The sequence below is a fragment of the Pygoscelis adeliae genome, unplaced genomic scaffold (genome assembly GCF_000699105.1).
Source record: "Pygoscelis adeliae isolate BGI_AS28 unplaced genomic scaffold, ASM69910v1 Scaffold118, whole genome shotgun sequence".
Taxonomy (NCBI): Eukaryota; Metazoa; Chordata; class Aves; order Sphenisciformes; family Spheniscidae; genus Pygoscelis; species Pygoscelis adeliae.
The window spans coordinates 49,977-76,622 of record NW_008825257.1 but is presented as its reverse complement, the minus strand read 5'-3'; the positions used below and the strand labels follow the sequence as shown (position 1 = coordinate 76,622).

The window sequence follows — 26,646 nt, the reverse complement described above, 5'->3', positions numbered from 1 at the left end:
TGAGGAGGGGTATCCCCCTAATCTTCCTCAAGGGGCAGTGTTGAGACCATCTGTGCTGCAGGGACCACCTGCTGTGCTCCTCCTGGCAGGAACCTTTGTGTCTGCAGACAGTGGAGGTCTTCCTCTCCCTGAGTGGGAGCCCCACAGTGATGCCTCATGCCACAAAGAATAACATTGATGAAGTGCGTTGCATTCACCGCAGCTTTACCCTTCTTGACAGCTGACAGCGTAAGCTGCTGAGAGACACTTCTCTGTGGTGGCTGCTGGCCCACCTGCAAAGGCATGAGTGTGCCGCGATACACATGTGCCTTCCCCATGAATTCAAAGGGTTGTTGGAAGCCCCTGTCACTCACACAAAGATTAGGGATATTTACTTTATGGCTGTGATTACTGCTCTCCCAGAGAGAGTGTGATTTAGGAGACTGTAGCAGCTGGCCTGTTTTAGTATGGATCTGTTTATTGCTGTCTGCAGTAATCCCCTTCCAGTGGCAATGTGTTGAATGCAAGTTACTGATGAGCTATAGGCAGACTGACTGTGGGTGTCTAGAAAACATCACAAGGGAGATGATCAAAATCCAGGGGCACAGGAGGAAGAATGGGCTTGGATAGCTGCATCCAGGGTTTTTTGCCCCTGGTATGTTTTGGTTTTGCAAGGGTCTATATGAAAAGCTTTCCAAGCAAGGAGGGACCTCTGTGAGCCCATTCTGCAAGGCTGGCTGCTCGACTGACAAGGCAATTTAGACTGGGAGTTGGGGAAACAAGAGGAGCTGGACCAGGTCAGGGTTAGTGGATTATGGATCATTTAAATACCTTTAAAATTGAAGGGGAGCAACTGCAAAACTCAAAATGGTAGAAAGAAATAAATAAACAGGCAAAATAAAATAAATAAATAATAGATCACCGGGACGAAGAATCCATGATGGCACCAGGTTTTAGAGACGTCACCTCTTAAGTAAGCATCAGCCAGATGCTGCTCAGTGATGAGTAAGTGTGTTGAGGCAGAGCAGTGATAAACTACAGCCCTTGGTGGGAGGGCTACCATTGAGCATGCTGCCTTCGACGTCTGCTGCATTTAGGTGAACTCAGACTGCTTGCAGAAGAGCAAAGGGATGCAGAATGCTGGTCAGAATAGGGCATCATGTTTAACTGCATTACTGAAACAGGCATTGTGTGAGGGAAACAGAGTACATATTATATTATAGTCGTATCGTGTTGGTCTTTGTCAAAACCAGACCACTGGATCATCTGGATTTGAAGCAGATCCCACAGGGCCATACCAGCAATTAGTTTTGTATGCAGTGTGTGCGTGTTGCTGAATCGGTTGCTTTGAAGGAAAAAAGGAGTAATACCAAACAGGCTGTTTCCTGAACATCCATCAAAGGTTGCTGACAGCTGTGGTTCACAGCAGACCTTGTTGTCTGACTTCTCCAGTGTGCCTAGCATTTTAATACTTGATGTGACCATCAAGTCCAGCCTCCAGTATGTCGCAGGCTGTCTGCAGAGCCTGTGTTCACTCATAATGTCTTGGTTGAGGTAAAGCACATAGCTTTTAGGGATAGCTAGTCTAGATTTAAGAAAGGGCTTTGTGTAATAGAAAATCCATTACACCTGCAGAAAAGTGTTCATCACCATCTCTGTTAAAAATCTGCACCTTGTGTCTGCTCTTCATCTGTTCTGCTTTCAGTCGCTGGGGTTTCTTCTGCTTTTCTGCCAAATGAAAGAGCTGTCTCTGATCAGAAATTATCTACTCATGCAGGCACTTACAGACTGTGATGAAATTGCTTCTTAAATTTATCTTACAAGTGAAGTTGGCTTCTCTACTTTCTTCCTGTATAGATGATTTCTGTGGCATGACGCATTTACCTGCCTTCTGATTCCTGATTTCTCCAACGTACTTGGGAAATGGTGGTACCAGAACTGGACCCATTATGTATGTGTCTGTAGTACTGTAACTTTTCTTCCCTCTCCGTGGATCACATTCGTTCCTCCTGTGGTGCATCGCAGGGGAGGCTTATTTTCAGCTTGCTCTTGACTGAACACTCTGGTCTAGTGGTCCTTCTTGGGGTTGCTGCCTCATGAAACACAGTCCAAAGTGCACACCCTGCGTTCAACAATGTGTACAGACAGCCTTGCTCTGTGCCGGGTGATTCCTGCTCCCAAGCCATGGTCTTTTCAGGAACAGGGTCTCTACGTGATTCAGTATCCCATCTTACATATCCTCTTCTCTTTCCCCTCCCTTCTGCACTCATTTGCTGAAGAAGCATTACTATCAACTGAAGCAGCTAGTTGAATTTCATGGACTAAAATTCATCGATGTTTCAAGCTTCATCCTATCAGTCTCCAGGGTGGCCACGTTTGTGGTTACGTTCAAGGCTGACTTCTTGCACAGGTCATTTGGGAAGTGTCAGAAGCAGTGCCCTTGAACACAGAGGTCAAAGTATCCTGTTGGATTGTCTAGCACCCAAATTTCAGCTGCTGCAAAATCCCATGCACTCTGTGTCTGGGAAGTAACACCTCCCTTAACCCAGCAAAGTTCATTTCTCCTCTTCATCCTTTGTCACATCCACAGTTTCTGCAGAAATCCAGTTTATATCCTGCCCACATCGCTTGCGCCTAATGCATTTTAGGGCTGCAGAGATGTGCACCATTGAAAAACCTGCGTAAATAAGACAGAGTCGAAGAGCTTGTGTGGGGGCATCCCAGCTGGTTCATCGAGTGAAAGCCTTTTCTCTGATGGTGTCACCTAGTCCTCTGGGGAAACAGGCCATTGTCTTCAGGTCCTTTTCCTGCAGGGCAGGGCAGGGCAAAGGGGAGGGAAAGGGGAGGAAAGGGAAAGGAAAGGGAAGGAAAGGGGAGGGGAGGGGAGGGAGAGGAGAGGAGAGGAGAGGAGAGGAGAGGAGAGGAGAGGAGAGGAGAGGAGAGGAGAGGAGAGGAGAGGAGAGGAGAGGAGAGGAGAGGAGAGGAGAGGAGAGGAGAGGAGAAGAGAGGAGCTGCTTGCTTTCTTTGTCATTCACTGTAATCAACATTCATCTAGGCAGGGCGCTGTGCTTTCTGCAGGAATTCATGCTCAGGGGAGATGTCCTCTGGGGCCTGATCTCCTGGTAGCTCCAGTCTTGCCTGCACTCCTGAGGTCATCTCTTTGTCATAACAGCCACAAAACAGCTTGTGGATAAACTGAGGCTGAGATTGCTTTATCCTGTGCTGTCTTCTCAGCTGAACTCCAAGTGTGTTGGTGAGGGACACGCAGCAGTAATCAGCGAGGATGAGGAGGGTTGTTGTCATTGTAATAACTGCTTTTGAGACAAAGGATCCATTGGAAGCAGGAAATCCCCACTGTGTGCTCAGTAATTTCAGAGATGTATCATTTCTGCTACAGGGCCATTTGCACAGGTTATCTGTTCTCACAGCAGCACCTCGCATGGGCTGCAGAGAGCGCAGCTCACTTGGCGAGGGGAAGGTCTGTGGACCTTGGTGAGATTACATCTTTCACGTTAAAGCACAAAGATGTGTCTCCAAGACAGAGCCTGACTTGCAGTGGAAAGGCGCTGCCTTCTAAATATTCTCCGTGCGTTGTGGTTAGAAGTGGTTGTGCAATTGCAGTGGAAACTGCTGGAACCAGATGTCATGTCTGAAAAGGAGTGAATCCCTCAACGTCCCGAAGAGACTGTCAGCTGCTGCTGCTGCTGTTCCTTGGCACCCCGTGATCCTCCTGTCTCTTGTCACTTAGGTGGTTGCAGCTGCATCGGGATGTATTTTGCCTTGTTTCATCCTCAGATTTTTCTAGCATCATGAAGACAGTGGTGTCGTCTGACTGACAGGATAGAATAGCTCTTTTCAAAGAGGGTAACTCGATAGTGTCTTTAGCACCTCAGCAAAAAGCCTGGAGTAACTGGGAGTTGTTAGGAGAGTAACTATTAGGGATCTTTGCTCTGCCAATGAACAGAATATCTCAACCAAGAAAGGGATGCTTTTTGCCACATGTTTTTTTTAATGGTTGCACAAGTTGTCCTTTGCTTGCTTATTATTTGGTTGGAGGATGCACTGGTGGTACACCTGTAGAAAGAAAAAACATTAGTTTGATATTTCAGATTGCTTAAACTCATCTACCTTAACATTAAATAAAGAAAAGTTTGTCTGTGCAGTCTTGCTCACCACCCAAACCTTCAAAATTAATTAGTTATGCTACTCCCTAACTTCTGCAAGAATTAAAAGCTTTCAGTCAGATTAGTGGAAATATGATGTAATTGTGAAAAGTTCCATGTAAATTTATAAAGAGACTTTAAATATGAAAGGAGCAGTGCTGTGGACAAGAATATCAGTGATTATGCAGGATTAGTCTGCTAACCCAAAGCAACTGTAATTGGTGAAGGTAATTCTGACTTCTCAGCACTCCTAACATCCAGCTCCTCCAATGTCAGGGTGCAGCTCTTGCAGAACCAGGAACAAGTGAAGACAGCCAGCTATGTAGCCAAATTGTCAAAAGCTTCCCAATGTCAGAAACATTTCTGGATAGGGAGGATCTTTCGGTAAGCTCAGGATTGGGTATCGTGTTGTAAGAGAGAGAACATCAGGGAGGAAGGTTTGCTTGGAGAAATGAGTGTTTAGCTGGAAGGGGTAAGAGGTACCTTTTGCTGTTGGATTTCTTTCTGTGATTTATGACTTCCCCCCCCCGGCTGGTTCATATCTGGACTACATGGTCAGGGCTTTCTGATCAGAATTATTGTGTCACTCTTGGTGATTGACAGGTCATCTGATCCAATGTGTACTATGGGGACTTTGCCCATCAAAATGGCATTCACAACATAACTCCACTGTTCAATTAGTATGAGCCTATAGTGACTTAATCTTCCCCAGTAAGGGTTTTTATGTTAGCATAACGAAAGAAAACTTCCGCAATTATCCTCTTGCAATCTAACAGCCACCTCTCCAGTCGGCATGGGCGCTCTCTGAGATGTCCTGACGCCACCACCCTGAGAATGGTTAGTCCCTTTGGAAAGCAGCATAACTGGTAATTTTCTGGTTCAGCACGTGATCAAAATTAACTAGAGAATCTTTGCCCCATTTCACCTTCATCTGCAAGAAAAGGCAATTTGAAATATCAGCAGGTAGTCTCCACAGATGCAATACCAGCACACTACTCAGCCAAGAACTGGGAAATCAAAAGCATTTTTGTTTTTGTATCTTACCTGTCATGAAGTTCAGGGAAGGACACTGTTTCAAGAGACTGTTTCAGCAATGATGTTGTGGATTTCCTCCCTCCCCCTCTCTTCTCTGACTCTTGAAAGGAAAGATTATTGGTATTAAAAATGACTTACATGGCCTGTTCTGAAAATTAAAGCAGAAAGGGAAGTCACCAAGCTCAAACACTGTACACCAGCATCAGCAGGTGTCCCCTCAGAAGTGGGATTTTATTGAGCTTCTGCCAAATGGAGCTTTGTCACTTCTGCTGAGGCACCAAGACTCCTGACACAGGCGGGGGTGCTCTACGTGCTGGTGTTCACATGCACCACACAATCTCAGTGCATGGGACCTGTCTGGTCCCCCCACCTCTCCCTCCCAGACCCCTCTGGTCTGTGGCAGGTGCTGGGCAGCAATATCTGTCAACGCAGACTCTCCGTGTTAGCAAGCAATGGGTCATCTGGTGGGTTCCCCAAATGGGTCGGCTTGGGAGGCAATCCCTTTTCCCAGTGCCAAGTCTTTCAAATATTATTAGGCTGCGAACATTTCCTAGGTTCTTCTGAGTCGTGGCTCACTAGTGGCATGTTTAGAAACTTACCTTCTTGCTCATGGGTTCATTTTCCTGTCTTGCATGCTTAGCAGCCTGTTCAGGAGTTTCCTCACTTAGAGCTGACTGGTAGAGCAATGTCACTTTAGCAGTTGTTTTGGCCCAAAGGCCAAAAACTCCTGAAAAGGCTGCTAAGTTTCTAAGAGGGACACAAAACCCATGCCCAAAAGGGTACGTTTCTAAACATGACACAGATGTCTAACTTTCAGTGAGATTTTGCACAGCATTTCTCCTACAATCAGTGAAGAACATGCAACTACAAAAGGGTTTTGGAGAAGATTTTTGGCCACCTCGTCTCAGGCTGGATGTGCTCCCAGGGTGAGTTAAAAAGCTTTGCAGGGCCCTTCTTGCACAAAAGCTGTAACTCCAAAGCCTGGAATAACCACAGCCTCCATGCCTGTTGTTGCATGTGGACTCCCTGCAGGTGAGGAGGAAGCCACCAGAGAGCAGGCTCTCTTCCACTCCTGCTCTGCTGGAGAATTGTACTCGCCTAGCAGTGGGGCAGTCAGGTCCCTGTGGACCAGTCCTAGTAATCACCGTGAAAGAAACTTTTGCTAGGTCAGGGTTGCTGCAGCTTGACCATGGGGCATCCAAGAAACATGCCTGGGCGGGTGGTTCTGCCTACACACTGTAAATCTGGCAGCATCCCATTGCTGCTGGAGCAACTCATGCTTTTTTCTCTTTCAGCTTTTGCTACCTTGGTTCCTTATGCTTAGGTTTGCACCACATTTGTCACCTTGTCCCCATTGGGTAGTGTCTGTCTGACATTCTCGCGGCCACCTGAGCAGTGACCTTCCAGAAGACTGGCATTTGAGTTGGGAGATGCAGAGCACCCAATGCTTACGGATCCTTCTGCATTAGATATGTGACATGTTTCCGAAGTGCCAACCCACCCAGGTTCACTCTGGTCCATCTGGCTAGAGAGTCGCTTTCTTTCATTCATGAAAGATGAACATGTAAAATGGGCCCTTTTCAGCTCCCTGCAGTGATTACCAAAATCTCTTGTAATTTCTCATTTCTTGCTTTCAAGTTCGTGCAATAGCGATGGAGGCTGTGACATAGTCAGGGAATGGAGATTCCCCTGGTGTTCGTAAGGAAGCCACCTGCTAGCCTGTGCTGTGCATGCAGTAGGAGAGAAAAAGAGAGCTGACTTTGTGACGCTGGCTGGGGTGGCTTCCCCAAGCGTTGGTGCTGACAGGGCAGCTGCAGTCCCAACCTGCCACTTGCAGAGATAACCCTGCCTCTGAGCTGTGCTCCCACTTCGCTCCTGTTTGATTTTGGTGCAGACATAAGGGTTTGGGTCTCTCAGCCTCCCTTCGGGGTGCTGCTAAAACAGGGTGTTAGTGCCCTGGTGAGCCTTTCAGCAGGGCAGGGAGGGAGATGTGCCACGGCCACAGTCTCAATCCTGAAGTCCTTCTGAAGGATGCCACCAGCTGGTGTGGATGCTGCAGGAGGGCAGGCAGGGTGGTCCTGTTGCTGTGGAGCCACAGCAGAGCAGAATGGGTGCATGGGCCCTGATGAATAGGGTACAAGTGCCTCCAGACCTGGCCCTGTCTAGAGACCCCTGCATGGTAGGGACCCCAGGGTGGGTCACCAGAAGCCTTCTACCATGAGTGCTGGAGGCCTGTCTTGATGTTGAGGAATTGCCCTGGTGTGACTGGGGAGAGTTTTATGGGCAGATGATCACAGCCTTTGCCCACAATAGAGGAGAAATAATTATATCATTAACCAGCACCTCTACATTTCTCTCTCCCTTGCTATTCCAGAGCGATTACTCAAGTGACACCGAAAGCGAAGACAATTTCCTGATGATGCCACCAAGAGATCATCTTGGCATCACTGTGTTCTCCATGCTCTGCTGCTTCTGGCCATTGGGAATTGCTGCCTTTTACCTGTCTCATGAGGTAATGTTAAAATGTCTCCTGCTAATTCAGAGTTTTGCATCCATGGAGTAGCCATCACCCCACACCAGCAAGGAAAGTTCACCAAGACCCAAATATGGGCTAGACATTCTCCAGGGTAGTGGGAGGTGGTTAAACAGGGTAGTGTGTTCCCCACCTTGATTTATCTCTGTGATAGAGGTGGTTGTCTTGTGAGGTATTTTACTGAGGGAGTCTACAAAATATTTTAGGTTTTAGTTGACAATGGTCAGGTTCCATGTCAGGTTATACAATGTCCAGCTAGGGGTTTTCTGTGGACATGAATTCTGAGTGGAAAACACCCTTGCTATCTCAAACACTTGGACTTCCCATTGGGAAAACCGATTTATTGGTTCCCAAGCTGATCATCTGAAAAAGCAAACCAGGTAATATCCTTCCAGGAGCAGAAAAATAATTTCTGTTTTGCAGAAGCGAATTTGCTTTCCAGGAACCATTTCCTTTCCCCCTGAAAAATTGCTCAGTCTGTTCTTCTTGTCCAATTTTAATATGGAAATATTTTTTACCAGAGAAGTGACAGTGTTTTGGTTTATTTCCTTCATGAGACGGGCTTGTTGGTTTCCAGCCTGTGCCTAACAATCACCTCATGCCCCATCATTTGTTTCAACAAGTATGTCTTCATAAGTGCCTGCAGAGTAATTACTGAGTTTCCCAGCGTGGCAAATAATGTAATGTGACAGAAAAGGAGTCACACTGGAAGTCTCATCAGTGACTGCAAGGAAACGTTCACTTATATTTCTGTCTGCTAGTGGTAGCAATGCCTGTTGCAAACTACAGCCTGTACTCCACAGCACCAAAATCATTCACCCTCTCGCCTGTCTTTCTAATCTGCCTGCTCTAAACATCTACCAGTGCTGGGTATTTGTCAAGCCAGAGCAGGCACTTCACATCAGAAGAATCCTAGTCTTCAATATAAAAGAAAGAGATACAGCACTACTATTTTTTGCTTTAAATGAAGTGTCTGTCATTGGACTTGGAAGCCTCTGAGACAATTAAAGTTTGTCCAGTGGAAAATAACAAGTTTCCTTGTTTGAGTGCTATTGATTTCTCAAGTTTGGATCAACGGATTTGCCTGATGATGATGACAGCAAAAAGTAAAGCATTGGGTGGCATCCGCATGTGCTTTAGTATCCTGTCGTTTGGTCCTTCAGGCGGAGCTATTTGTCAGCAGTTTCAATGGCCATGTCTCTTCACATGCATGGACTAGGCAGGATTTTTCACCAATGCTGCAGCCGAGGAAGGGTTGAGAGTTTGTCACTATTAGCAGTGTGTTTGCTCCGTGCTGGGGAAAATAGTGCATTCATTAATTTCCCACGGTAGCATTCCTTCGGGAGGCCCGGGGATTGCTAGCTAGTTTTATCTAAGCAATGAAAGCACAGCACAGTCCAATAAATGCAAAATAAACAACATAATTAAGTACTAAAAAGCAGTAAGGCTGAGAAGCTAAAGAGACACTGCTGAGAGCCAGTGTACGAAGGACAGGGCATCCACAATAGCTGTGAACTGATCCCAGGGGCCAGCATAAATCCATAAGATGCTACTACCTCGATAGGAGCATAAGGAAGGTGGAAAAGTTCACACGAAGGCAGCGGAAGATGATGATACTGTGCTGAAGGATTTAGGCCCTGGAAGATGGAAACTTGGGTGTTCGTTTGGTTTAGCATAATGATGGGGAACTGCTGAATGTGACTGCCTAAAACTGGGAGCTGTTAGCAAGGTCAGGCAGGTCCTTTGCTTTTATTAGGTTGAGAGGCAGTAAATTAATCTTTGTTAATTGACCCCTTGGATTCACCAAGGCAAGCTGTGGCTAAATCCGGCCGGAGGAGGGACTGTGTTTCTGAGGAATTTTGACTTCTGCTTTTTGTTTTTGCATTGGAAGTAGAAATTTTTTCTCCTTTCCCCACTAAAAAATGGTAATAATAATAATAATGCCACCCTGGCATGCTCCTTTCCTCCCATCTCTCCTCTTAGCTCTCTCCAACAGCTGAATCAGCTGAGAACTCCTTTGCCAAATCTCTCGCAGAAAGATGTTCAAGCCCCTGCTCGACCCAGTCCAGCACAAGCACGTCAGTCTGTCCGCTCCCTGAGTTCCCAGGCAGGTACCTTCGCTGCCTGCCTTCCCCTCCAGCAGGTCCATCACGGCCCTGAGAAACCACCAGCCTTCACTGAAACCGGCACTTCTGCAAAACCCCACGTCCAACAAATTGGCATTTTCCAGTGGAAAAATGAAGCTCAAATTAAGGCCAAAACCTTCAGTGGTTGAGAACTGGCTAAAATAGCTGGTACAAACCACCGAAATCCTGCACCTAGCTAAGCGAATACTGACAGTGGTATCAACTCATACTTTGGAGCATAAACCATTCAGAATGATGTTTTATATGTGAGGTAGTAAAACATTACATCCTATTAGCGTGTGATTTCTATTTATACAGGTCCTTTAACTTAAACTCCTGAATAGCATTTGAGATCTCTTGTTAATACAAAAGGGTAGTCCAACATTCCCCGTCCTTTATCAAAAGTCAGAACTATAACTAAAGATCAAAACTTGGCCCTGGCATTCAAACCTTTTTTTTGCAGCTGCTTGAGCTCTTGAAAATTTCATGTTTTCAGAAGTCTCCTGGGTAGTTCTACTAAAAAGGCCCAGTCTGGGAAAAAATTGTAACACTTAGGAACTTCAAAGGTGGTGGAAGAATTCTTTGTGCCAGAATTTAGCACTTGTGGTGAACTTTTCTAAAAACCTGGTCTCCTTTAGGTGTGCAATGCATTTACAGGTGACGCCCTGATTTGCAGAAGATATATTTGCAGTGCAGCTCAGTCCAAAGGGACAGGTGCTCTCAGTTTATTCCTGCAGCACCTGGCAGTACATTTAATGCTGTATATGTCTATGTCATGGTGCAAAAGAATTATACAAGGATCAATGTTGTAAGGTTTGAGAGATGCTCTTTACAAATAGAAAGATTATTTTTCCCTGTGCTCCATAAAAGCAATGTGCTTCCTTGCAGGGAGTATTTCTGCTCTGTGTGGGACTTTTAGTTTTTCCACCAAGGCTCTTTGCCAATGTGCTGCTAACTTAGGGCTTCTTGGAGGCCATCTGTATCGAAGCAATGCAGCTGTGCAGGGTCTGCCTGCATGGTGGAAACAAAGATGCGCATCAGGTTTAGCTGAGCCAGCAGGGAGGAGCAGTGGATTCAGAAATGCAGTCTGAAAGCAAAAGCAGTTCCTTTCCATTCGGATATCTGATTTTCATGAGTAGGGCATCGCCTGGTGATCTTCCTATCCCAAGCAATGCTGAGAGTCGCTGCTTTTCATCTTCCCTCTGTAAAACAGAGAGCCTGAAGCCATCACTGTGTTGTATACTTGCTCATTGAGTTGCTCCTATTTTGATCTGCGTTTTCCTTCCCACAAGAGACTTACACCCACTGCTTGTGGCTGCCCAGTCCTGCTCGCTCTCTCAGCTACCAGTAAATCACTGTCAGGACCGGGCCATTTTCTTCCCATGTATCCCATCTTCCATCGTGCTTGCTTCTTCGGACTGTGAGATCGGGATGTGACTCCCATTGCCTCACAGGCACACGGTGTCCTCCTGGTCACGCTGGCATCATGCGAAGTGGTCTCCGGGTCCCCCTCTCACCTGAGCTGCACAGGTAAGCTACAGGGGCTTTGCGCACATGAGACATTCAGGTGACCTGTCCAGAGGCCACTGCTTTAGGATAACCTCTCAGGAGGGATAACGTCTCTGAGTACTCTGATTTTTAACAGTAGACAGTGTTTATTGACTAATTTTCCACTTTTCTACAAACGGGGCATACGAGTTTTTATGCTTGCAATTTTTTGCATTAGCTACTTTCCTAACAGCTTATAGCTGAGTCTGAAGGGCTCAGTCACAGGGGTTTTTGTGTAGTTTGCAGGGAAGCCTCTGCAGAGGAAAATGTAAATGTTGTATGCCTTTCACCATAGAACTCTCCTCCACAAACAGTGTCTGATCAAAAAAACCTCATTATGTTTATTTTTTTGTAAATCTCCACCCTCTGGAGTCATGCAGGTACCTCAGTTTTTATTTTTACAGAAGACTTTAGCTTTGTAGATTGTAGGCAAATCTGAAGCTTCTTAAGTCAGAGAAAGAAGTTAAAAAAAAATCTTTTTGTCTTGTCAAGTTTACCATTAAACCTATCAGACGATTTATTGGGGCCTGTCAGGATTTCTGCCTGGTGGGGGCTGATAATCCTGCAAGGTCTTTTTGTCTGAATCCTCTTTTTCTCCCTGCATTTATTTTTAGGAAAGAGAGCAATACCATGGCACACATTTCTTTCCCTCCTGTAGAAAGAAATTCATTATCAGAGACCTAAGTCTGTGCTGGTGTGAATGAGCTTCACTCTGTACCTGCTCTCTTGTGGAACATGGGTGGTCATGTGGAGTCCTTCACCCCCAGTAAGTCCCCATCAAAGCATCTGAGACATGCCAGCTGGGCCAGACAGAAACAAGAGTATGTACAACACCTCTATCCAGCTTCCGTGCAACCTCCATGGAGCTGTGTCAGGCTGGCATAGACATGCAGCTGAAAAATCCCACTGGACACTTCTCGGCATGCTTAGGTGCTCAAATAGCCTCCAAACCTGCTTTCCTCCCTGGCAGCACGTGAGATCTGCCAGGCAGCAGACGAAGCGCACGAGAGCAATCGCTTCCCATCTGCTGTGCTTACTCCGTGCCGTCATTACCTCCCTCACACGGTGATCGAAGGGTGCATGGCTCTGTAATTATTTCCCCAGCCCATGGATTGCTTGAGCGGGCACAGCTCCAAATACCATCGCTCGGATTGTCTTTAAAGAAAAGTAGGGACTACGCACTGGGTAAAAGGATTTTCTCCGGTTTTCATACAGACAGGAGGCATACGTGATCAGGCAAAGGAGTAGCTTGTCTTTCTTCATGATAACTTCTGGACCAGTTGATTACTTTCTATCCAGTTTTCAGAGATAGAGGCTTTGAAAAAAATGTATTTTATCACGTTTCAGTGGTCACCGGGGAGAAGAGAGAGAGAATGTTTGTGTCCCCACTGGGAGGGAGAAGACAGTAGGAACTTAACCTTTATCAGAGGCCAGGGATTAGGTGCTCAGCACACGTGAATGTATTTCACTTTCTTCGCTTTTCTGCATCAGATTTTGACATCTAGCCACTGCTGAAAAGGACAGAGAAATAAGTCAGGTGTTATCTGTTCTTTATTCATTAGAAATGTGGCTCATAGTCCCCATCTCAACTGGGGAAACCATGAGACGTGGCAGCGGTGTGACTTGCCACGCTCCACCAAACTGGCTGGTGGTGCTGGTAAGATCTTTCCCTGCTCTACCAGCCCAACCTGTTTTTTTTTCCTCTCTGCCCCCCTTTTCTCCATCAGAAAACAGAACGTAACAGATTATAAAGAAGTTGACATGCACAGCCATGAGCATATGTCTGTACTGGTGATGCTGCATTCCCTTGTATCTGAGATGAAAAAGCACAGGCAAAACCTAAAACTTGGAGTAGTTTTCTTTACTTGTTACATGTGCAGTTAACAGGCCAAGCTGTATACTTACCAGACACACTGGTCAGCATTGCTGAAGCAATTCTAGCAAAGCAGACAGCGGGCTTTTTCATCTTCAAGAGAGGTTGTTGATTTTTCAGCACTGCATCATTTCTTGGACTAAGAAGCAACACTTCTACAAAAGACCTGACTGTCAAAAGAAGACGAGCTTTAACCTCCTTAAATATAATACGAAAAAGTCCTTTCTTTGGTGTCTTGGATCAGGATACCAAATCACACAATCCCAGAGTTGAAGCCAGGCTGTTGCTTCGGGTCACGCAGCTTGGGTGTCGGGTACTGGGTATGTTCTGGGGCTACCCAGCCCCATCTCTGCCATTGGTCACGCAAGGCTTTGAGCTGTCTGTGCTGATCAATCAAAAAGCAAATCTCCGCGTTCTTTGTCTGGCTCTGTGTGTGCATGTGAGTGCAGGCACATGCAGGCACCCTTCTGATGAAGCTTTGTAGTCTTTGAGCTGTAAAAGGCTATGACTAAAACCTCCAGACAACTAAACCCTCTTGTGCCAGGAATGAGTCAAAATAAGTCAAAATGAGGTCTTCCTCACATGGTGCTGCTAAGGAGTTTTGTGGCAGAAATATTCCCAGCAGAGCTCTGTGCCAGTGTCTTGCTGAGATGGCCAAGGGCCAACGGTACGGTCGTTGTCCTTGCGTGAGAGCCCTGGCCCTGGGAGGTCCACTGCTCACCGGGCTGTGTCCCAGCTGTAAGGTAGATGGCAGACACCATGACTTATGGGTTCCTCTGAGCCCATTTCAGTCTTAACAGCTGATGAACATAGATTCTGTTCAGTTAATATTTATTATTTCTTGACATGCCAACTCTCCGCTCACTTCTGTGTGGAAGATCTGGCTTGCCAACTGTCTTACCAAGGAGGGGGCTAAGCCAGGGACTCACACAGAAGGTCAGGTCCCCTGACTGATGCTGGGGCAGTCCATGCCTACATGACTTCACCTCTAGGTGCCTATGGCTCTCAGACCCTCGTGTCACAGGGCTCAGCTTCTTGCTGGGATGAGCTGTATGCTCTGGGACCGTTGCTCAGTGATCACCTTAAGAAAGAGCCGAATTCTTCCAGCCACGTCATAACACAGAAATAGCTGTGGAGGACTGGCATGGTAGATTTCAGGCCTGAATTTTGGCAGAGTTTGAAACCATTGAAAACAAGATTTTATATGAGGAAATGTGGGGTGAACATTACTTGCAAACTGCTCATACAACTCTGCTTGCAAACTGTCTCTCTGTATGAGTGCATATGTGTGCACTCCTGTTAAAACACAGCGCTTGCAAGGATAAGCACTTCAAGATCATTGAATGACACCATAATTTTAGCTACCACAAGACAGCTGTCTTGTACTTGCATATGGCTCTTCAGACATACATATCTTGTGCTTTGACTTGCATCTATACTTGAGCCTAGGCCTGAGCACCATGGCCTATGCTGGTCACTTTTAGCTAACGGCTTTCACCCCTTGTCTACCTTGTCTACTCATGGGGTTGGGGCAGGGGCTGCTTGCATGTGACTCAGGCATTCTGCCCTTGGTAGGTCTGTAGACATGACTGATAGTAACCTGGAGGTGGGTCTGCCCCTGGGGGAGGGAGCAGTGGTGGGTACACTGGTCTCCCTGGGCTGAGCAGCATGAGTACTGGGACAGAAGCCCGGTAAACTGCTGACCATGCACGTTCATTAGACACAGAGGTAGAGTCTGTCAGAGGAAAATATGTCATGCCAGATCCAGCAGCCCGAGAGGGGCGACGCTGCTGCCACTCCATGCCCCCAGGTCCAACCAGCAGCAAGGCTGAAGATGCACTCGTGGCAAGCACACACGCACAGAGCACACATATACACCGTGTACACCATGTATCTACATATATACATGGCTGGCCACACAGATCACAGAAAGACATTCACAGCACTCAACAAATGCAGACAGCACCAGCAACCTCCTCCTGCTCCTCTCTCTGTCTGAGCAGGATGGAGGTCCACTAGTAAGAATATCTATCTGTCTATATACACACATATATATACACACACACATCTGTGCAATGTGGATCCCTCCAGTACCTGGGCTCAGACACCCAGTCTGCCCAGTAGTGAGAGTGAGGATCCCTCAGCCTTTCTGAGGAGGAATAAAAGGCATCAAGGAGAGGGAAATATGCTGCGTTGGATGGGGAAACTGAGAGTGGGAGAGAGGCTGTGAGGACCAGAGTTAATTTAGGAGCATGGCACAGGATGCAATTGCTTGGGTAGGGCGAGCTTAATCCTCCAGGTAGGTCTTGCTTGAAGAAAGGCAGGTTAGGGATTTCCCCTGTTAAGAAGGATTAAACATAAGATTGCATGAATACTGCAAGGGGCTTTCTTTGCCAGTGTGGCTCGCATGTGGGCATGTTCATGAGGCAGGTGGTTGCAGCTATGGCACTAAATAGATTGGTATGATAATCTCTGTCCTAACTAGGACAGCTTTGCGTGGGGCTGGAGCTCTCGCTTGACACGGAGTGTCTCTGTGCAGGCTCAGAATGAAAGGCAAATGCTCAGAGGTTAATGCCCCAGGCCAGCAGAGCCCATGGGGCGTGCAGAGCATGTGCATGGCCAGGGCACGGACAAGGCTGTATTCACAAGGGCTGCTTTGCAGAACATTGCTGCTGGCTGCCTGTCCACACTCCTCCCCTTGCTCCCATCAGGCAGATGGCAGACTTGCTGGGCAGAGGATGGTAGTGAATACTGAACAGCACCGTCTGTGCCAGCATAAAATAACATGGCTGCTGTTCTCAACTGTGGTACAGAGAGAAACTACCTGCTGAGATAGCCAGGAACATATGTCGCTGTGTGAGAGTGCTGGGTCTCTTGTTCTTGGAAGAGCAGCTCTGAAATGGATGTCCCTGGCCCCTGATTAGGGACATTTGGGTGACATCCCTTGGCTTTGCGAAAAGCTTGTCACATGGTTCAGCACATTCAAAGTTTGCAACTTCTGCTCCTTTCAGAGGAGAGGGAGAACCTAGTTCTGGACGGAGTGGCAGAGGATGTATCGTGGCCCTTTGATTCCCCAGGGTCTGCCTCAGGCCGTGATAGCCACTCCGAAGTGGGGTTGATTAACTACTGGCACCTCTAATTCTCTGCTTTCCAGGAGGGAGCTGGCTCCCAACCAGTGGTTTGAGTGTGCGTAAACCTTGCTCGTTCTGACTTTTCCCTTCGGGGTAGACGTCTCCTGAGAAGAGAGATGTTTGTGCACACAAGAAAATGGCCATTTAGAGTGTGTTGTGTGTCAGTAGCTGCTGATTTCAGTGTGCTGTGGGTAAGGTCTTGGGCCGGGGAACTTTGTAAGTGTCTTGTATAATTTCCTCTTCATTCCTCTTTGTCCTTTTGATCTTGTGGTCACATTTCCAAGTCACGAACTACGGCTACAAAAAGGGATTAGATTAATGAATGGCCTGATTGCTTTAGCCCTTAAGCTAATTTTAAATAATTGGAAAGGTAGCTCGCAAATAACATTCCCTGGAGAGTTTAATTCATTATGCAGGTGTTTAATTACAAAGAAGTTTTGGGACAGAAGAGAGACCAACTCAAAATGTTTGAGGAGACGAGGGGTCTCTTTTATTAGCAAGAACATCCTGCACAATGGCAAACTTTGTACGTGAATTGTTCTGTGCCAGACATCTATGCCTCGCACATTATGCTGAGCCAGCCAGAGCCCAGAGACGTATCGATATAGTCATTCTCCAAGGGTATAAAACATTATTCCCTCCTGGCATCCTCTTTTCGTCCTGCTGTTACTTTTTGTTGCCAATCTATTGGGTCATTATTTCACAGGCTTATGAGACAGCGAGGATTGTTTCAGTGCAGAATAATGCACCTTCAACAGGTTACTTGCACGCCTGCCACTAAGTTTGGTGTGTCTGTAGTATTCACAAAATCATTCAGAGACCTGTCTGGGGTAGGCATCTGAAGAGTAGGGTAATAAAGCTTCCACAGCAATTGATCAGGGGGTTCAGGCCCCATGACATTTAGGTGATTCTCACTAAGTTTAAACAACTTTTTAGTCTTCGGCAGTGTTTTTTTGCTGTTTTTTAGCTTAGACAGCAAGGATGGATTTTGTTAGCAGGGACATGGAGTTAGTATTGTTAGCAGGGACATGGAGGGGATTTTGTTAGTAATCCTCACATGTCCCAGCTAAATACTTGATTTTTCACACCTGCAAAGGTGCAGTGTCCAGGACAGATTATATTCCAGGAGAGGACACAGAAGGAGCATGCTCCCAGTCGAAGGGCAAAACCAGGGCACATGATTTTGCACCTCCCTAGTAGGTCGCCCTGCTGAAAGAGGCATGAGAAAAGAAGAGACCATTGCAGATCTGGAAATGGAACATGGTCCCCCCCATTCTGGCCATCCCAATGTCTGCTTCAGTTGTCAGAAAAGCCAAAAAGCTTTGGATGCTGCTTCAGTGGCTGCTTCAGAAGCCTGGTGACGTGATGAAGCTCCTCACATCCAAGGCGGTAAATGATCTCCCTTGAATTCTCCTGTGGCAAGGAGAACAGAGTGTGTGTCTAGAGTAGTTCTTTGGGTGCTGTTTATATAATAGACCTTTCTTTCATCTTGCACTGTGACAGCACCCTTTTCCAAAACAAAAACAAATGAAAGGAGGCACGCACATCTGAAGTTTAATGTATGCAGCAGTAAATGAACGGATGTTTTCAACAGCAAAGACTTAAGGTTAACCTTTTATCGATCTGCAGAATACTCAGGTATTTTTTTCTTCTTCTCAGAGATCAACATCATGTACCAGAGATCCAGGGCTATATTCTAATCTTGAATATACAGCTTGCTATCTCTCAGCAGCTGTTCTGGTGAGGGCTACTGAATTACTACTTTGTTTGGATGCACAGGAAAGTGAATTGATCACTTCTAATTACAATCTATATATCTCTTTCAAACGGGCTGCAGAAAAACACTTTGAAGTGAAGACTTGAGTCTAGTGATCTAGGCACCCAAAGATGCCTGCCAGACAATTGTAACTCCTCATTGAATTGACTGACTTCCCAACAGCAGAAAAGAAATAAAGTTTTTATATATTTATTTTGGGATGAACTACAAGAACCACCTGAAAAGGACCTACCTCAGCTGTGCAGTTTGTATCTAAAACTGGGCACTGCATTTTCATGAGTAACGACTATGCTCTTCAGCCTAAAATAAATACTGGATTATCTGTTGTATCAAAATAAATGAGTCTCTAAGTAGTAGAGACTGTCTAGTAAAAGACAGATTTCTGTTGCTAGTGGCAGTGTCCAGGGGGACCTCTGTAAAGTTAAGCTCTGTGCCAGCCAAAAAGCTTGAGAGCCAACAAGACCAACAAAAAAACCCCAAACCTGTCCCATTAAAGTAGATGGAGAGATTGCACTTTGTTCCCATGACCCTGGACAAAATATTGAGCCCAGCAGGAACAGCTTCCCTGAGGCAGTCACTAGAAATTCAGGCTGCCAGGGGCATACAGGTATACAGGTACTCTCTTCCTTCAATAGCTCTGGCCTCGATCTGTAACAGTCTTTACCCTACCTCTTACCAGTCTCTGTGGTACCCTGTTTCCAGCCCTTGTTTCATTTGTGCCTAATATGGTTGAAATCTTTCTCTAAGAAGTGAAAGGTAAGTTAATTATCTAATATTATTGCATTGTTCCCAAACACTGTTTCCTAATCTAAACAATAACATTTGCTGGATGCTTTGCCTCCAGCTGTATCCACAGAGGTAGGCAGGACATTAAAATGCACCTATCAAGACACATGATCTTAATGTTCTGTTGGTAATAAAACTAATGTAAGTATTTTATGTGCTTGGGGGGGAAAAAGACCAACTTTTTCATACTGTGAAAATTTTTCTTCTCCCTTCCCCTGTGCCAGTTTAGTATTAAAATACTCTCATTATGGGGCACGATGAGCAATGAGTTATGAATCACATTTCCACATCTTGGCATTTCTTGTATTATTTCCAAGAAGTGTGAAAGAGTCATGGTTGCTTGGGTGAATGCAAGTCCATGCATGTTCACAGAGGGACTCAGCTTCCTCCAAGAGGGTGAGGGAGGCCAGGGATGAAAGAAGAGAGGTCACAGCACTGAGCTGGAGAGATGGAATTGGCAATCCCTGCTCAACCATGTTCCTCATCCTGCCTTCCTTGGAGTGAGTACTTTGCCATCATGAAGACAAGGAGAAAGGATGCAATTCAAACCAGCTGTTACCCAGAATTCCCAGGCCCGAAGATGGCCAATGGATGTTAGTGTCCATCCCAGTATCATAAGGTGTATCACCATGAGGGACCTCTCCTTACGGCTGCTGTCTCTAGCAAGAGGTGTAGAAATGTGATGGTGGGAGCAGGAAAGACCAAATCTTTTCTTCCCAGGTCTGTTCAGGGAGCCACCTCTGGCTGGGATTTGGACTTTTTGTTGCTCAGTCATCTGATGGGGGATCTCTGGAAGGAATCACGTCCTCTCTTCACAATGGAGACCAAAAGTTGGTGGAGAATTTCCTGTCCACGGTTCAGAGCCTAGTAGCTGCTCCCAGCACTTCCCTTCGCTATGGCAAGGACATGCTACAAAAGCTTAAGCTGGTCCTTGGGCTGATAATGGCAGACAGAGTAACTTCCAAATCCTCCCAGGTGTGATAACCCAGGAAATGGGATTTGGTGTCGAGAGACATGTGGGCCTCTGAACTAATTTAAATAGTAATTGTCCCAGACTGGGATTTCTGGATTTCATTCAAGACACCACACTCAGTAATTGTGCTGAATGTGTTCTCATTCCTTGACCTTGTCGCACAGATGGCATTGTTCTAAGCAGGTTTCTACAGACTACAACTAATTAAGCAATTAATTAGGAGCTTGCACTTACACAGAAGCTATTGTAAAGCAGTAACTTCAGTGACCTTATGGGACCTTGCCACAGCATTGGTCCAAAGACTGTCCAGATTGTCTTTGCTAAAGTTTCAGTGCATCCACCTAGTCTCAGTTTGAACCACAGCTGTGACAGGTTGGCTCAGCTTAAGCTGGACTCCCCTGAGCATCATCTGAGCCTTTCCTGACGTGTCTTCAGGATGTCTCACTTATATTTGAAAGCTTTCCTTCCTTCCTGATGAAGACCACCTTGTCCTGTGACATTCAGGAGCTATTCCTAAATTGTGGTGAACACAAATTTCTTGTTTCCCAGGGTTTTCAGTATTCCCATAATGATAATGAGTATTTAAATCACATGGGCATTGGCTTTTATTCTTCCGTATCTCACTTTGTTCTGTCAACACTTCAGCATTCTTCCACCTGTCAACCTTGTTTCAAGCCTTCAGATATTCTGATTCTAATTGTGTCAAAGTGATGCCTTATGACTCCCTCCCCCATTTCTAATAAATTCTGTGTTGTAGAATAAAATACACATAATACACACTTTATATATCTGCTGATTGGAAAACAGATCATCATAGAGGTTTCCAGCACATGTATGCATTCTGGCTGGAAAAGGAATGAGCAGCATTAGTTCCCCTTCATTTCTTTATTAACGGCAAGGAATCTCAAAGTTTTTATTTCAGGGCATTGGATTCAGCCTGGGGAATTGGTAACATTATTTGCCTGTTTTTTGCTCATGAACTGCAAGTGGAGGTTTATGTTCTCCATACATTTCTTAAAGTTACTTAGCAGAAATGTTGAAAACAAAGAATGAAGTGGCATTAGGTAAGCTCAAGGAGCAACTTTTCATTGTGGCATAGGATGAGTGTCTCAGTTCAGGGTTCCTGTATTCCTGTGTGAACATGAGACCCAACTCAGCCCTTGCTCCATACACACTGTGTCTAAATGGGGCTTAACAGTGGCTCAGCTTCATTGAGGGAACCAGGGTCTCAGGAGCAGAAAGGCCTTCATCTTGGAAAGGTTATAAGAGCACTCCTGCATCTCCTGATGATGCAGCTCTCTGCAGATGATGCCTTTCTCTAGGATCCCTTGCGTCCATAACCACAGGGTACCCAGGACACCCCATGCTTGGGCAGATGACCACTTCCAGTATTCAAGAAAAGTGAGTGGAGTAAAACCAGTGAATTTCTGCAATGTTCATTATTACTGGAGGTTCCTTACCTCATCAAGCAGTTTTGCCAATACGCTGAGAGGGGACATTGTTCCTCCTGGTAGCAGGAACAAGCTGTGGTAGGAATACTGCAATAACAGCACTTGCTTGCTCTTGGAAGTACCTGTACTCCCCTGAATTTATATGGTGATTTGACCTCTAATGCATTTAATAATGGCACAGGTTTCAGTTGTGTTTCTTTTATCTGTCAGTACCTAAAGCAGCAGTAAGTACCTTTGAAGGCTGCCTGTGCCTCTGCTAGATTTGACATGGAGGTGGCTTGTGGTACAGCTTTGCCTCAAAAAGGGCTGAGCCTGAGTCTTGCTTCCTCTTCATTTGCAGAGCACAAAAGGAGGGGCATCTACAGGATGACTTTGGAAGGGGACCATGACTAAGACACTCTGGCCGTGGTACAGCCTCGCTTTCCCTGTGTTGCTATCGTTGCAGTCAGGCTCTGAACGCTTTGGTGTTGCTCTCTCTGCCCCTTGGGTCCAGCGTTCCTTGAATTGGAAATTTCCCATTTACTGTGGCCGAGGATAAATGAACAATCCAATCTTCAACACCCATTAGGGATTAATTACAAGCAGAAGTTATACTGTTTTAATTTAAGCAGCATACTTCAGGCAGCCCATCCCTGTAATGCAGGCTTAGTATCAATGTCCTTTATACCAGAAAAGATCTTCCCAGATATGTGCAGAAGGGAGTAATCTGTCCTGCAGGAAGCACAAATATACTGGCATGCTCTGGTACAATTAGCTTGAAAGAGAAAACAGTGTCCTGCTGGGTGCAGTTATACCACTGCCAATCTGTAGGTTGAACTCACTTTCCTCTTGTGCTGTCCTGAATGCTGCTGGGGTGATGGGTGAGAACCATATAAATGACAGTGCTGGAAGAGCTGGAACAGGGACACCGGAGTGTGGCTGTGTCAGAGGGGAAATAAATCTGCCTTTGATGATGTGATGCACACAGGAAGATGTTTTTCTTGGGGGAAATGAGCAGACCAGCCCTGTGGAGCTGAGGAGCCCTGTGAAGAGCAGACATGGCAGGACACGTCCATGGAAGTGTGCCACTTGGAGTGCTGAGACCAGCGCCTGTCATTTGGTGCCAGGGGCCTTCCTGCTTATCTTTAAATCCCAGAGAAGCACAGGAACACAGATCATCTTGAAAGTCAGTGGGATTCAAGCTGCTGAGTTATTCATCAGCATTGAAAAAGCAACCTTGTATTAATTAGCCACTGCATAGGCAAAAAGTGTCAAAAGCAAACCCACTGAAGACGAGAGACTTTTGTTCTCTCTGGTCACCTGGCACGTCAGAGAGGGCCCCCTAGAAAAGAGGCAGGAAAGAGTCAGTCGGCGGTGCGGTGTTTAGTAGGGATTCAGGAAGGTTTCCGCACAGCAAAGGCAATCAAGGCCTTCGAACGGGTCCTTTGTCAGAGTGCAACAACTGGAAGTCCAGGCTAGTTCTTAAAAAAGCCAAGGGCATGAACAGTGGGAAGGAAGAGAAACAACCATCTCCTCTGTACAGGCCAAGCTTGCCGATGCAGGCACCAGAGTCATATCTGAGGTTTCTAGCTTTAGATGTTAAAGATGCCACCGTTTGGCATCAAGCCTATAAGTTCAGGATGTCTTTAGGAAAAAAAGGGTCAAGCGGTGGGAATCTGAACTTCTCTCAACGTTGCAGGTCACACTTGCAGCTCCAGTTGGAGCTGCGGGGGTTCTGTTTTGCTTTTGAAATAGGATATGTGTGAAGATTATGTTGTCTTGCTGTTTGTCATAACGTGATTTGGGAGAAATAGCTGCTTCTGCTCATTTTGGGAAGTCAGCCAGACCTGAACAATCTCACAGTGATCAATGTCACAGTGAAACCTGGAACAGAGATTCTTGTTTCCCTGCATTCACTGTTTTGTTACAGAGTGCTGCTATTATCACAAAAACTTTTTTCCCCCTCTGTAACAGCTCCCTTGCGGATTTGAGGCTGTAATGTTTCTGTGACCACAAAGGAAACAGCATGTTTGAAAATTATTTGATAAGGCCAAAATAATTTACCTCCTACCAAGTGTGACATATTTCAGCAATTGCTAATTAATCTGAGAGATTGCTGTCATAGCTCTCTGCAAAGGAAAATCACAACCTCTGTGAAATCTCTTTGGCAGAATGTGCATCATCTGCTATCTCCAGTATAAGCACAGGGCGGTGACAGTATAGTTGGCATTAAATCACCCTTCCAGTATGTTCAGCTTCTCTTTTAATCTACCAGCCCATACCTCACCAACCTGGAGTCTTCACCGTATGTGCTTGCATCTGTTAGCAAAGCAAGTAAGATCATTCTTCCTAGCAATTGCTATGTGGAGGATCAAAGATAAAACGTAGAAATGCCACCATTTGTAAACCCTGGCAAATATGTGAGCTGCTTATCCTATTAGGTGTCCAGTCTGGGGACATTTGTTGTAACAGTCAGGAGGATGCGTGTTGTCCCTGCTCCTGCAGGGACGTGGCTCTGTACCACTGCATGGGTTGCTGGGAACAACGCTTTTGCACTGTGTGACTGCGTCATTAATCAGGAGAGAATTGGGAGGTTGAAGGCACTGGTGCTACTACAAGTGGTGACGACTAGATACCCTGCCTGGTATTTCTTTTGCTGAACAGAGATGGAAACGTTGTCTAGTTCAGGTCTTTCTCGGGCATCCAGGTTAGGGATCCCAGAGCCTCCATTTTCGGGTGACCAGATGGAGCAGGGAATTATACTAATATCAATACTGAGAATAACCTCAAATTGTTGCCACAAGCATAGGTAAATCTGAGGGTAAAACTTTGGTAGGCTATATAATACCTTTTTTCCACAAAAATTTCCATTCATCCCATGAAAATAGTTTCTTGGTGATCTCCCTTGCTCAGAGGCATCAGGGAGCAGCAAGATCAGGGCCACCCCACAAGGGAAGGGGGAACAGGGAGCCAGGGGTGACAGTAAGGCAGGGCAGTGTCCTCATCATCACAGGGAACAGTCCCACAGCACCTGACTGTAGAGCGCATTGCTACACTCAAAGCCCTGACAACACGTGCCTACCCTCCTACTTTTGCAGAGACTGGAGAAATGATATTTGGAGCATGAGGTCTCCTGGAGACATGGATAACTGATTTGGGAAGGCATGCCTGTGTGTAGGGGGTACAGATAAGGTGAGTTGTAATGTCTGGACTTTTACAAGATGACACATATCATAAGACCTGAAACCTACTTGGCCATTAATAGTTCAGAAGAGTTATTCAGCAGCAGGAGCAAATGGCCATCTACTCCTTTAAACAGGAGACCTGCTTGCTATATTGCCATTTTAGCATATCCTCATACTTGGTCACGGAGGTAGATTAAGATGGTGCCTTGCAGAATTTGGTGTCTGGTGTCTGCTTTTTACTTTCAGCCTGTGCTTGTGAACACCTGAAAACAAATTGCTCTTTTAGCTTGAGTGGGAGAGTTTGTGGTAGAAAACTTGGAAGAGATGGGTTCAGGCTGTGCAACAACTAATGGATGAAGGACAGCGCTGGAAGGGTTTGAAGGGCTTTGGTGTTAGTGGTGCAAAGCAGCAAGGACAAAGGGAGACTTCTCTAAGGAGAAAAAGGAAAATCTGGCCATGTGTGGGGAAAGGAATTCTGTCCATTTTGATTAGGAAGCTCTGGCAACGTAGGGAAGACAAGAAGCCCAGGTAAGATGCAATGTTTAGGTATGACATCTCTGGGGTTGGTTTTACAGCCCTGCAGCTATAGAAGCAAATACTGTGTTATATATAGTAACTATTTTTATTTATTCTCTGCACCATGTGCATAGCAGAACTATGGAGTCTGTTTTGGGAGACAAGCAGAGAAGAAAAATCAAAGCAGCAACCTTGACATGAGCTGGGAAGTTCTTTCCTCATTGCCAGCATTTTTAATCACTATAAAAGGGGCAAGTCAACTAACACAACCTGTGCTTGCATTGGGAGGCTCCATCTCCTCTCTCCTCACGTAAAGTCTCAAGGGTCACTGAGCTGTAAGAAGTGAAGGGGTAGGCTTTCAAAAGGAGGTGAGTTATACTCCAATGTCCCTGTACTGTCACAGCTAGCATTTACAGATGAAACTGCAGCTCATAGCTGGTTGCCATCTGTGTCTTTGTCTCAAACCCCTTCTTGTAACCAGGCAGTGCTTCAACCAGCGTCGGAGCGTGGGAGAAGCAGAAGATGGGCAGTGCTCCTCCTTCCATCTCTCTTGGCAGGTTGTGATCCTCCTTTTCTGCAGCAAAGACCTGGAGCAGGGCTGAGGTTAGGAGGTGTCAGGAGGGAGAGGGCTGTGCTGGGAGGAAGGGCTCCTGTGCTACCCAAGGCAGTGAAGAAAGGAGAGGCACGGGGGGGGCGGGAGCCCTTATCCATGAAAGGCTCGTGAATGATGTGGAGTCCTTGAACCAGCTCAGGCCCCTTTGCGGGTGAATACCACTTCGTGTGAAATTACGTGTCACTGTGAGGTTCACTGTGCCATAAAGTCCGCTGAGGAAAATCCTGACTTCTCACCTTAAAATGAAATAAGCTAGCAAGAGCAGTACTCTGAAAGGCATAAACAGCCATGCCAAGAGGATCTCACCAGGGCATTTGAGACAACCCAGCAGGACAGGATGTTCAACTAAGCAGCCAGAATGAAAAGCGCTGCTAAAGGCTGCAGTTAAGTATTTTAGTTGCTGTTTGGATGTACGTATGGCGGAGACATTGCTGATTCGTTTGTGATGCCTGAAATTCTATTACTTGCTCAAAGACCAAATTGTTCTGCTTTGCGTATACAAGAGAAAGCCTCTTGCTTTTCTCTGGTGAATTGATTTAGCAGAGAGGGGAAACGTATTTTGGAGAAAGCAAGTTGAAGTTTTTTTGTTAATGATAAGTGGCTGAGCATAATTCAGTTTATTACTAATCAAAGAAAAGAAACAGAACCATGATGTCATGTCTTTTTAGCTCCAAACATTTCATCTCCTCTTCTTCTGACTGAAATGACTCATAAAATCATAGACATTAGGCATGGCAAAGACCTTTAAGTTCATCGTGCTCATCTGTCTGCCACCACCGGGTTGTTATTTAGAATGGTAAACAAGAAAACCACGTTAGAGACAGACACAATGTTCTCTTAAAGAATGGGGAGTACTAAGATATTCTTTAGTAATTTGTGTATATCACCCCGGGTCTGAGACCAGGGACTGTCAATGCAAATGAAGTCAATGCCACGTGGCGTCAAATGAGGCTGAAACAGATCTCGCCTTTCTGGGCT

General features: G+C 45.9%; 1 protein-coding gene across 1 annotated transcript in view; it reads left to right on the top strand.

Annotated features, from left to right (window-relative positions):
- The window catches only part of SYNDIG1 (synapse differentiation inducing 1), a 66,432-nt gene that overhangs the window by 7,171 nt on the left and 32,615 nt on the right, over positions 1 to 26,646 (top strand). Inside the window, exon 2 of the mRNA XM_009329469.1 lies at positions 7,552 to 7,689. Within this exon, the coding sequence (XP_009327744.1) occupies positions 7,552 to 7,689 (138 nt within the window). The remainder of the gene's footprint in view (positions 1 to 7,551; positions 7,690 to 26,646) is intronic.